The 12,586-nt window shown below is 28.0% G+C and overlaps 1 protein-coding gene across 1 annotated transcript; it reads left to right on the forward strand.

The window, feature by feature from the left end:
• The first annotated feature begins 1,532 nt into the window (after positions 1-1,532).
• On the forward strand, positions 1,533-7,615 carry LOC128286688 (L10-interacting MYB domain-containing protein-like). Its single transcript, XM_053024079.1, has 5 exons — positions 1,533-1,692; positions 1,843-1,863; positions 6,857-7,181; positions 7,266-7,445; positions 7,562-7,615. The coding sequence occupies exons 1-5, from the start codon at positions 1,637-1,639 to the stop codon at positions 7,613-7,615; spliced, it is 636 nt and encodes a 211-aa protein (XP_052880039.1). The 5' UTR covers positions 1,533-1,636.
• Positions 7,616-12,586: the final 4,971 nt, after the last annotated feature.

Consider the following 12,586-nt stretch of genomic DNA (forward strand, 5'->3'; position numbering starts at 1 on the left):
ACTCTCATATTTCTTGTTTGATTCTAAATTTGACTTTCTTACTATAATCTAACCACCTCAAACTAATCAAAAACATAATCTTTAATCATTGGCCAAACCAAATGTATGATTATGGGTCAATTAAAATAAAAGAAAATTTTACAAGATAAAATTATTTAATCCACCAAAAATAAAAGAAAATATAATGGTAAATTCACCCATAAAAATTTGAAAATTATCCACTAAATCAGAAAAGAATTATTTTATAAAAAATACTTTATATAAAAATAAATAAATATCTCTACCCATTAAAATCCAAAAATCTTTAATCATTTTATTTTTTTAACACTGGTTACTTTTCTCTCAAATTTCTCTTATTCGCTCACACACTTTCTAGTATTATTACAAGAAAAGTGGCCAACCTTTCAATACTTTCAAATGGGTCTACCTAATTGGTAACAATTTTTTTTAAGCTTTATTGATTAATCTCTAGAAAATTATAATTGTGACTTTTCTTATAACAAATTAAGATTTTTATGCAATATTTAATTTTTATTAATTGAATGATTTTGTGATACTGATTTTGTATGGATTCCTAACATCTTAATTGAATAATAATTTTAGAGATTAATTAATTAATACAAATTCGTGAAGAAATTAGAATTAATTGTATTTATAATCTTAAATTTTTAATATTGATTAGAAATTTAGTATTTTTAATTAGAAATTGTTATTGCTAGTGTGATTATTGTAAATCTTGTGTTTGAAAAGTGATAATTGTATTCTCATAACGCCAAAAAGCACTTAAGTGATTTATATTTTGTGAAAAAAATAATAGTTATATGTTGGTTTGAAAAAACTTCTGTGTTTAAAGCTTAAATTTATTTTTGACTTAAGGGTGTAAAAACCTCAAAATTACAAAAAAAAAAGCAATTAAGCCATTAGTTATTTTTTTCACTCAACTGGGTATTTGAATTTTCAAAATGCATAGAAAAGACCCGCAAACTTTTTCAAACAAAACAATTAAGCCCTTGCCTTTTTTTTTTTGCACTCAATTAGATACTTAAACTATCAAAATGCATTAAAAAGGCCCTTTGACTGTTAAAGTTAACCATCCATAATTTTTTAGTTGAAGCCACTACGTGACATATGAAAAAATAATAAAAATAATAAAATATACAAAATATAGAAAAAATTATAAACTTTTATAAAGTCGTAAGAAAATTATAAAAAATAAAGAACTATAAAATCAGTAAAAAAATATAAAAATTATCGTACCAAAAAAAATATTTTATAATTTTTTTATAATTTTTATTGATTTTTATTTTTTATCATTTTTCGCCACACGTCGCGTTATGTTGCGACACATTATGGCTTTAATTAAAAAAAAAAGGGTCGTTAACTTCAATAATAAATGGTTAAAGTTAATGATTAAAACACTTTTTTGATACATTTTATATTTTTTTGAAATAATTATCAAAAATACCCTTAACGTTTATGAGTTTTGGAGTTTAAACTCTTAGGGTCCGTTTGGAAGCAAGGAAAATGTCTTCCGTAAATTGTTTTCCTGCTTTTACGGTGTTTGGAAGCATGAAAACATTTTACATTTGTAAAATGTTTTACAAACACGGGTAAAATAACCTTCAATTTGGGGAAAATGTCTTACCGATTTCATTTCTGTAAGACATTTTCCATCTCTCGTTCTTCATCCAGGTAAGTCTTCTTCTTCTTCTTCTTCTTCCATTCTTCAACTTCTTATAATATTTTTTCAACTTCCTCTTCCCAATTTCCGTCACATATCTTCTCTTCTCAGGCAAATTTTACACGCTACTGTTTCGTTTCCTAACTTTCTCTCTGTCTCAGGATCTCATTCCTCTTCGCAAGGTATGGCATCTTCTTTTAAAAAGCTATTTTTTTTCTTCTTGTTCTTTACTTGTCCAAATTTTAACTGATTTCATGCCTGAAATTTTATGCCTTTCTTTGTTTCTTTATTTTTTATTTTTTTTGAGTTTGGGAAATTCTATCGATTCAGGGCAATGAAAATGTAACCTGGTGCCACATTTTGTTTGCAAATGTGCTTGATTCTTGTGCTTGTTGTTTTTGGAAATGTCGCCCAAACCTTAACTATCTCTCGCAAGCGAGAGAAAGGTTTTTTTCAGTCATTTTAGATCATTTTTTTCAAGGAAAATGGAAGACCAATACAAAATTAAAGGATAACAATGGCACTAGGACTATTCCTAACTAGAGCTCTTCTCTCTGTCTTCGGTGTTAGTTTCTTCCTCCGTTGCACTTTGGTTGGATTTACCATCTGTAGGCTTTTCAACATTATGTATTCCCTGCCATATCAAATTCAAGTTGACTAAACTAATGTATAATGGAAGAACAATTCTAACACCATTGTTATGTAGACTAAATTCAAGTTTTTTTAAATAGCTGGATCAAAGTAAATATGATTTTTGCATTTTACGTTGCTTCATGGTTTTCTTCATCAACATCAAGCTAATTGAAAAATTCATAAAAATATTTTGAATACAAGGAAACTATAAAAATGAAGATATGAGTTGGGATATTTAGAATTGTCTTTTTCTTATGTAAACCAGTGAATGTTAGAAAAGAAAGCTGCTTAAAATATTTCTCACTGTGAAGTTTGTGGTTTAGCTTGGCCAGATTCATATTGCAAGGTAGCTTGCAACATTGATTCTCCATAACCACCCTTTTTTGCATTTCAGCATTAGAAGCCAAAGCCTTCTTGTACTTTTCCTGCAAATAAATCTTTTTTTTGAGAATTTTAATATAGTCACAAAAGAAAAGGAAACAACTCTGCTCATAGGATCTTGAATTTAATCAGAGTAGGCACCTTAAAATGAACTGTATGGTAGATGAATCATAAGAATAAAACAAACCTTAATTCTTATGGTGAAAGACTTAAAGAAGTTAAGAGAAACACAGCATACTAAGTAACTTAAATTGCCTAATAGTAACTTAAATTTTTCAATAGGAGTCACATCACAAGAACATATATATATATATATATATATATATATATATATATATATGTGTGTATATATTTAGCATGACTAAAAAACAAAATGAGTAGATTCCTTCTTGATGTATACACTCAAGTATCTTTAAACTTCTCTTTTAATCCTACATGAACAATGGTATAAAATCTGTAGTTTAACATTATCAATGATAACTAGGACATCAAGAAAAGAAGACAGAACCTGAAGCTCAGCATTTATTCATATAATATGTATATTTATTTATATTGTGTCATCTTTTAATGTACATGAAATCACAAGGATGAATTGGTTAGACCATTGCTATTGAGAAGGTAGAATTAATAAATAAAATTGAAACCCTTCCATAACAAGTATAATATGTATATCTATTTGTATTGCATGTTCTGTTTCAAGCATTCCTTCATTCATATAATATGAGTCTCACTTTCTCGCTTTGTTGTTTCTGTTTGGTTTTATAATTTTAGAACTAATGTTTATTTTATTTTATAATAAACATAAAAATTAAATTATCATTGGATGCGGGTTTTGGTGATCGAACAATTCAATCATTTCTTCTCTTGCTTTTTCTTGCCAATCTGTGTGGATTGCTAACAACAAGACGGTCCATGAAAGTAAGGAATTGATAGGTTCTTGTCCAACAATGTAAAATGTCTTACACTCGTCAATAAAATCTTATGCTTAAGACCCAAAATAGATATTCATTTTTGTGTGTGGTGGCAACATGAGCACCAAAGTATTGGTTGAACGATAAAAAAATTATGGGTCAATGCATTTGTAGCTTAATCTGGTCAGTTTGGTTGCCCATTTCCATCTTAACATCCAGCATAAACATGTGACCAAAGTATTCATTTGGCTGCCTTTGATTAACATATTGTCCTTTGCTAATTCCTGTGTCTTTCATGTCTTTGGTCATACTCCACAAAAGCTAGATCTTGCCTATCAACAAAATCTTTATTCTATTCTCTTATCTTAATCTTATCACTATATGATTAATTGTATGTTTGCACTTTGATTCTTATTTACTTTGCACAATTATTTGTGCGAATTGAATGATTGGAGAGGCATTGCACGTTTTCAATTTGTATATTTTTTGTAGTGATCAAATATTTGTGTGGCATTATTTTGGCTCCGTTTGTTTGCCACCAACTGGAAATGTTAAAAGCAAATTTGAATTCTTCTTATAAAACAGATTTGAAAATCTGATGTGCAAATATCATGATTCGAAATTAGAAGAGAGTTGTAATGCTAAGTGTTCTTGCTTGACTCATTAATAAAGATGCCAAATATGAGAATCATCCGAACGTGCTTAATTCTTTCTTCTTGCTTTGTTTCTTGGTCTTCTCTCATTGTCTTTATGTTGAAAACTACTATTACTCTGCTTTTGTTTTCTTTGGGTTAAATCTAATAAATTTTCTTCAATTTTATGCGTCTTATCTTAGTTATCATTTAAAACATTTTATTCTTGAAAATAATAGCTTACTTTGTTTTCTTGATTTTGACTATGTATCTACTTCAAAATTGGAGTTTTGTTGCTGAATGATTTCTTTGACCTTACTCAAAGTTGAGTTTTCTTTTACTCTTTAGCGACTACAAAAATTAATTAATATCATGAACTTTTATCATTTTGTTCTTGGTGAAGGAAAAAAGAAATGACTTGTGAAAACTCAAAAGTTAATAAAAGTTGAAGTCTTGATAAAAAAGATTTACTTTTCAAAAGTAAGAAAAGATGAAAGCTCGAAGAGAAATGGATAAAAATGAAAAAGAAATTGAGAAACACGTTATGTGAAATGAGAAGTTGAGATAATACACTGCAACAAAAGAAGACAATAGCCAAAGGTCAAATCCTAAAAAATTTAATTAAGCAAAAATGATGCCTTGCGAAGTGGGAAGAGCTTCTTTTGGGGGAGCATTCATATCAAAGTTATTTGTTTTTTTATTTTAGTAGGATTTTAGAATTTCACTTTATTTTATAAATTAGTTTTTAGTATATTTTAGGACTTTTAAGTTTATTATATATTTTTAGATTTTAGATTGGATAAAGTATAAAGAAATGTTAGTTTGATTTGTGCAAGGAAAGTAGTTTTTCGCTCCAGCAAAAGATTTATCCGCTGGAGCAGCACGACTACCTGATAAGCGCCGCAAATTTTGATTATAAAAAAAAAAAAAGAAGAAGAAGAAGACTCAACCTTAAAAGAAATGTATAAGTGTAACTTTAGTCATGGTAACTTTAGTCATTACTTGAGAAGCTTTATATATATATGTATGCATTTTAGTCATGGTAATTTTAGTCATATATGTGATCTTATGAAAAGTTTACGTATTTTTTGTAGTGATCAAATATTTATGTGGTATTGTGTAGATGGATCGTAATCAACATCATGCAATTGTCGGAGTCGTGGCTTCAGTTTTAGCTTTTGAGGCTCTCTGGATTAAAAAATTAAAAACTAAGAAGGAAATTACTTCTCACCCTCATGTGAATAGAGATTATGAAAGAGAAAATTATATTAATAGTATTTTATATAGTGGTGACCAGCATTGTATTGATGTGATAAGGATGAGACCGATTGTATTTTTTAATTTGTGTGATATTCTTAGTAGAAATAATTTGTTACAATCAACTAAATCGGTGAATATTAGGGAGCAAGTGGTTATATTTTTACATATAATTGGTCATAATGTAAGGTTTCGAGTGATAGGATCTAGATATTATAGATCAACTGAGACAATTCACCGTTATTTTAGGGTTGTATTGAGAGCTATTTTGAAATTGTATAAGCTAGTTATTAGATTACCTGATGAGTCAATTCCTAGTGAAATCAGAAACAATCCAAGATTTTATCCTTATTTTAAAGATTGTATTGGAGCATTAGATGGAACTCATGTTCGTGCATCCGTTCCACTTAACATTCAAGGAAGATTTCGTAGCCGTAAAGGGGGGACGACACAAAATGTATTGGCTGCCATTACATTTGATTTGAAATTTTCCTATGTTCTAGCTGGTTGGGAAGGTAGTGCACATGATTCTCGTATTTTAAGTGATGCACTTTCACGCCCAAGAGGATTAAGAATTCCGGAAGGTAAGAATTATACAACATTAAATACCAAATAGTTCTAGTAAGCTCATAATTTATTAGTAATAATTATGTTTTGTCAAATTGTAGGTAAATATTATCTTGCTGATGCTGGATATGGCATTCGTAATGGATTTATTACCCCATATCATGGTGTTCAATATCACTTAAAAGAGTTTAGTGCTCAGGGGCCTGAAAATGCAAAAGAACTCTTTAATCTTCGTCATTCATCATTACGAATCACTATTGAACGTGTTTTCGGGATTTTGAAGAAACGGTTTCGTGTATTAGATGCTGAACCATTTTGGAATTTTCAAACTCAAGTAGATATAGTTTTGGCTTGTTGCATCATTCATAATCATATCATGGGAGTTGATCCTAGTGATTTACTTAATCAAGGATTATACGAGGAGCCTGAGTCTGATTTGATAATATCAACTCTTACGGAGCGAGAAGAAAGAGAAGAAGCAAGAGAATGGTCTGCTAAGAGAGATGAAATTGTACAAACTATGTGGACTGATTATATGGCTAGAAATATTAGGTAGGTTTAGGGCTTAGGGTTGTTGTTTCTATGTTATGTATGTTTTAGTATTAAAATTGTTTTTTTTTTTTGTTAATGTTGGATTCTAAAATTTTAGTTTATTATATTTGTTAGATTCTGAAATTATTATGTCTTGATTTTGTTAGATATTGATTATGTTTCAAGCTTGTTAGATATTGAGTTTATTATGTTTTAAGCTTGTTGGATATTGAAATGATTGACAATGACAATTATTAATGTAGAATGGGTAAGGGCAACAAAGAAGGGACCTCCAAGCAATTCAGGTGGACAAAATCGATGGAACATCTTTTTCTTGAAATTTTAGCAGAGGAGGCCCAGAAAGGAAATAAGCCTTCTAATACTTTCAAAGCAGTGTCTATTAATCGAGTTGTCGAAGCTATTTCTGAAAAATTTCAAGTCCAATGCGATGTAAAACATGTGGAAAATCATTTGAGGACCGTAAAAAAACAGTGGCAGATTATATGCACAATTCGGGGTGAAAGTAGTTTTGGATGGGATGATAACATGAAAATGATCGCATGTGATAGAGCGACATATGATGCAGCAGTAATGGTAATATATGTATATATATGGTAAGTATATTTCAATTATTTTTTACTTGTTATTCTAATTTTGTATAATATCCAACAGGCGCACAAGAAGTATGAGCCATTTTTGAATCAAAGCATTGATCATTATGATGAAATGGCTTTGGTTGTTGGCAAAGATATGGCAACAGGGAGTTTTGCCAGAACATTTGCTGACATAAATTTGGATGATGATAACATAGATTCAGTGCCTATAGACTGCGAGAATGAAGCGACTGAAGAGGTAAGAACAAATGTATCTTCATCTGGCACATCCAAACATAAAAGAAAAAAGGCTCAAGAAAGTGTCAATGATGAACAAATTAAATTTGTGGGTAAACAACTTGGCAAAATTGCTAGTGCTTTGGAACAAATTTACTGTGGATAAGACACCACATCTTTACGAAGAAGTGATGTCAATGGAGGTAGAAGGATTTGATGATGACTTCCTTTGTTCTGTGTTTGATTATTTAGTGAGTCATGAATCTGAAGCAAAAGCTTTTTTAGTTAAAAGTAAGAAGCATAAAAAAATTTGGCTTCAAAAATTTTTTCAAGGTTGAAGATATTGATACTTTTAATGTGGTGTAATATTAGTTATGCACTTGGACAATATTGTTGTTATCATGTGGTGTAATATTAGTTATCATATGGTGTAATATTAGTTATGCACTTGGATAATGTTGTTGTTATCATGTGGTGTAATACTAATTATGTATTTGGATAATATTATTAATTTCTAGTATTAATTGTGGTTTGCAAGCTAATTTATAATTATTCAATCCTTATTTTTATTTTTTATAACACAATTACAAATAATTTTATTTGACTTTGGTTGTTTTCAATTTATGACGGTTAATATTCTAATTTAATAATTAAGTATTATTATATATTTAAAATAATTTATTTATTTATAAATAAATCATTGCAATACTAAAAAATAATTTAAAATATAAATTTATTAATATATATATATATATATATATATATATATATATATATATATATATAAAGTAAACTCAATCAAACAAAGAAAAGATAATAAATTCTTAAATATATAAATTTTTATTAAAAGCGACTTTTCAGAAAATATTTTGAAATCTGCCAAACAATGAAAATATTTACTGTGATTCATCTAAACAATGAAAAGTAAATCATTTTTCAGAAATTATTTTCCAAGAAATTATTTTCCAAAAATTATTTTCCGAAAAACATTTTACCTGCAAACAAACGGAGCCTTAATTTTTTTATTAACACTCTTAATATAATGATTTTTCAAAAATTAACTCTATTTTAATAATAAACATGAATTATCCATCAATCAAATCGCAAGTCAATGAAGTGCCTTATGTGACATGCGACGTGATAAAGATAACATCGTCAAAAACAAAATTGTTTAACAAAATTCTTTTTTATTTATTTATTTTGTTTGGATCTTCTTTGTTCTTCTCCTCTTCCTCTCTTCCTTAGCTGCTGTCTCCGTGGTGTCCAACTTCACCACCGCTTCCTTCCCTCTCACTCCTCATCGTCGATCTCACCATAATATCACTCCCGACAATAATGCTTAGAAGAAGACAACTACAATTTACCCCTTTGGAATTTGTGATGAACTGTTCCCAAATTACAAAAAAAAAAAAAAAATTAGAGATTAGCAAACTCAAAGATAAACCCAATTTCCATTGTACTTCAAACCCCAATCTAACATTAAAAGTAGAAATCAAATGATAAATTGCGAACCTGCAATTGGAATCAACGATGGGTGGCAAAAAAAAAAGGATAGCTTTGAGCTTCATCATTTGTAAAAGAGATGCAACTAGGCAATAGAAATTTGATCGAATTCAAGCTTGAAATGAGATTAAAACTTGTAGATGAAAAATCTAAAGATGCAAGGGTTGAATCTTTAGAGATAGAGCAATCAATCATCATTTCTCTGCTAATATTTGCCCACTTTGGCTTCCAAATCCAACCGACTAAAACACCAACAATTACAACAATCTACAAAGGAGATATAAAAACCATTAACTCCTTCAAAACATCCCCAATTGTGGGTTTCCTTAAAATCTCCGAAAAGAAAAAAAACCAACACCAAAACCATCCTTTAGAACAACCCCCCTTCGATGAAATCCAAAGAGTTAGCTTCAAACACAACGATTTCTCAAGGGTTTTTTTCTATAAAAAAACTCTAAACTCAAACAAAAAAATTACACACACAAACTCTTTCTAATCTGGAAAGGGGATTAAAAGAAGAAAAAGGAGACGGAGCTAGGGTGAATAAAAAAAGAAGAAGAAATGATTTCGAATAAAAAAAAAGATAAACAAAGACGATAAATGCTGAATAGATTATGGATAAAGCAAAGACAAAAAAAAATATAAACGTTAGTGGTGAGATCGACGGTTGGGAGCATGTAGGTTACTTCGCGTTGATCTGCGATTTAATTGACAGTTAATTCATATTTACTATTAAAATTAGGTTGATTTTTGAAAAAATAATAAGGTTAAGGGTATCAATCTCCCAAAAAAGGTTAAGGGTTCCAACCCAAAAGCCCATAAACATTAAGTGTATTTTTGATAATTATGTCTAATTTTTTTATGATTTTTATAAAATTTTATATTTTTTGATTTTTTTTACAATTCTTATAATTTTTTAATAGAATTTAAATATTTTTAATTAAAATTTAATAATTTTTATAATTTTTATTGCTTTTTTTTTTCATTTTTTGTCACATGTCATGCCGTAGTTGTGACACGAGGTGACTTTAATTGAAAAAAGTTAGGAGTAATTAACTATTAAAGTTAATGGTTAAAGGATCTTTTTGATGCATTTTGAAAGTTTAAATATCCAATTGAGTGTAAAAAAAAAAAGCTTAATTACTTTTTTTGAAAAAGTTTGAAGGCCTTTTTTATATATTTTGAAAGTTTAAATACTCAATTGAGTAGAAAAAAAAAAAGAGCTTAATTGCTTTTTTAAAAAAAAGTTTTGATGACTTTTTACACCTTTAAGCTTTTATTTTTCTAAATTTTACTAGTAAAGTAGAAGAAAAACAACAAGAAAATAAAAAATAGTTAAAGTGAAATACAAACCAATATAAAAAAAGACCAAATGAATCAAGTTTTACCTTAAAGCTTTCTAGTTGTTCAAGTATTGAAAGCTAAGATTGCAAATAATCATACAAATGATAGAGATAAGGGCATATTTGTAAAAAAATACGTTCTCAACCTTGCAATCACAACTTCCCCCTTCCCCCAACCAAAAAAAAAAAAAAAAGTTGCAAGAGTGGATAAAAATTTTCAACTTCTTATTATAAAGACTATGTAATGGTTTTACATCTAATCATATCATACATTGTTTTATAATTGATATTGTACATTAATTTATATGATTTTTATAAATGTTTTAAAATTTCAAAATTTGATCTCACAATTTAAATTTCTTTGGTTGTTCACCTCTTCTCTCTAGCTTACCATAAACTCAACATTGATAACAAACTAACTTCAATAAATTCATGATTTAAAAGTTGGGTTAACCTAATCTAACATTTTAAACTTAAAATTTAACCAAAAATTAAAAGGAAAACCACTCTTACCCATTTAGATGCTTATGGCTAGGAGGAGGGAGAAGTAGTGCAATATTTCTTTCTTTTTTCTTCCTTAGCTGTGTATTGAAGATGATTCAAATCCTTCGGATGGGTGGTGCGTTTAACTATAATTATTGTAAAAATAATGGTGATGATAAAATTAAATATTGTAACGTAAGATAAAAAAAAAAAAAACGGGCCGCACTAAAAATAAACCCCATCCAAAGGGGCCTGAAGAAAACTCAGCACTCATTCTTTCATCCTTTCTTTTATTATCCTTTTTAATATTAAGCTAATTACCACTAATCTAATGACCACAATTTAATAAGGAATTATCCAATGGAGATGGATGGTTAGGATTAACATTTCCCACTATCCTTAATTTAATTATGTTATAATTATTCCTAAATCTTGGTTATTTATCAATCTAAAGAACTATTAAATCTCTGATCAACTCTCTCCATCTTACTCCACTTATAATTTAGATTTTGTAGTATATTTAATTATTAATTTCTCTAAATAATTACTTAATAATTTAGTTCAGTATTTTGTATTCATCTTGCAACTGTTCCATTACAATTTCCAATTAACTCAATTTAAGGAATTAGGTCTTAAAATTGAATTTTTTCGACACTATTGAGAATAAAATCATTACAACGTGCCATTGTTTAATTATTCCATGAGTAACGTCAACTTTTAACAATACGGATAAATGAAAAATTTAAATAAAAGGATCCGTTTACTTATTGATCTAATGTACATAAATTAATTTATCTATCTTTTAAGTAGAAAAGACAAAACCATTAAAATTACCTGAATGTTGGGTCAATTATGTTTAACTAATGAAAAGAAGTAGACTTAGTTCAATGTTTAAGATTTTTTTTTAAAAAAATCTCACATAATCATTTTCACGATAACATCCAATGATGTTATTATTTTCTATCTATAACATTAAAAAGTAGAATGATAAATTTACGTTATACTGAAGTAGAGATAAAATCCTCAACTTAGAGGGACTAAAATCATAATTATGATAAATGACGTACACATACGATGAAAATGAGGCTTACACCACACCACTACTGACAATGAGACACACAAGAACTCCTTGACCTACAAACTAAGATTGCATACATATAATAATACTGTAATTTATTATTACTTTTTCCCAGCTTCTTTGACTTACCAAAAACATATTATTAAACATTTAGGATAAATTACACCATCAGTCACTCAATTATAGGTATATTTTATTTCGGTCACTTAATTAAAAAATTATAATTTAATCACCATCATTTTCAAAATTGGTTTTTTCACCTAACCTTCAAGTGGCAATTTTTATTTGGTATAATTTTATACTTTCTATCAATTTGAAAAAAAATCTTTTTAAAATTTAAGAATTTTAAAAATACATAAAAATATAAAAATAAATAAAGGGGAGAAATTAAGGAAAAATGTTTTCATAAGAAAAGGAAAGAAATTTCGAATATAATTTTATTTCTATGGTTTAAGTTTTGAAAATTAATTTAAATGAATTGAAATTTAAAATTGAGTTTATAAAAAGAAAATTTTGTATTACATCTTATATTTTTTGATTAAAAATGACATCAGAGTCAAATTTTCAAGTTTGTAATATTAGTTTTGGAAGAAGTTCTTCAACAATATGGAATTCAACTTGAAGATATTGGATGATCGTTTTCATTCTTATGTCTCAATATTAAATAATCTTGAGCTTTAATGTAATAAAATGTTGAGTTTTCTTGTATGAACATTAGTTTTTAATAATAACTAAATCTCATGAACTTAAGAAAAA

This window comes from Gossypium arboreum, chromosome 13 (genome assembly GCF_025698485.1).
Source record: "Gossypium arboreum isolate Shixiya-1 chromosome 13, ASM2569848v2, whole genome shotgun sequence".
NCBI classification, from domain to species: domain Eukaryota; kingdom Viridiplantae; phylum Streptophyta; class Magnoliopsida; order Malvales; family Malvaceae; genus Gossypium; species Gossypium arboreum.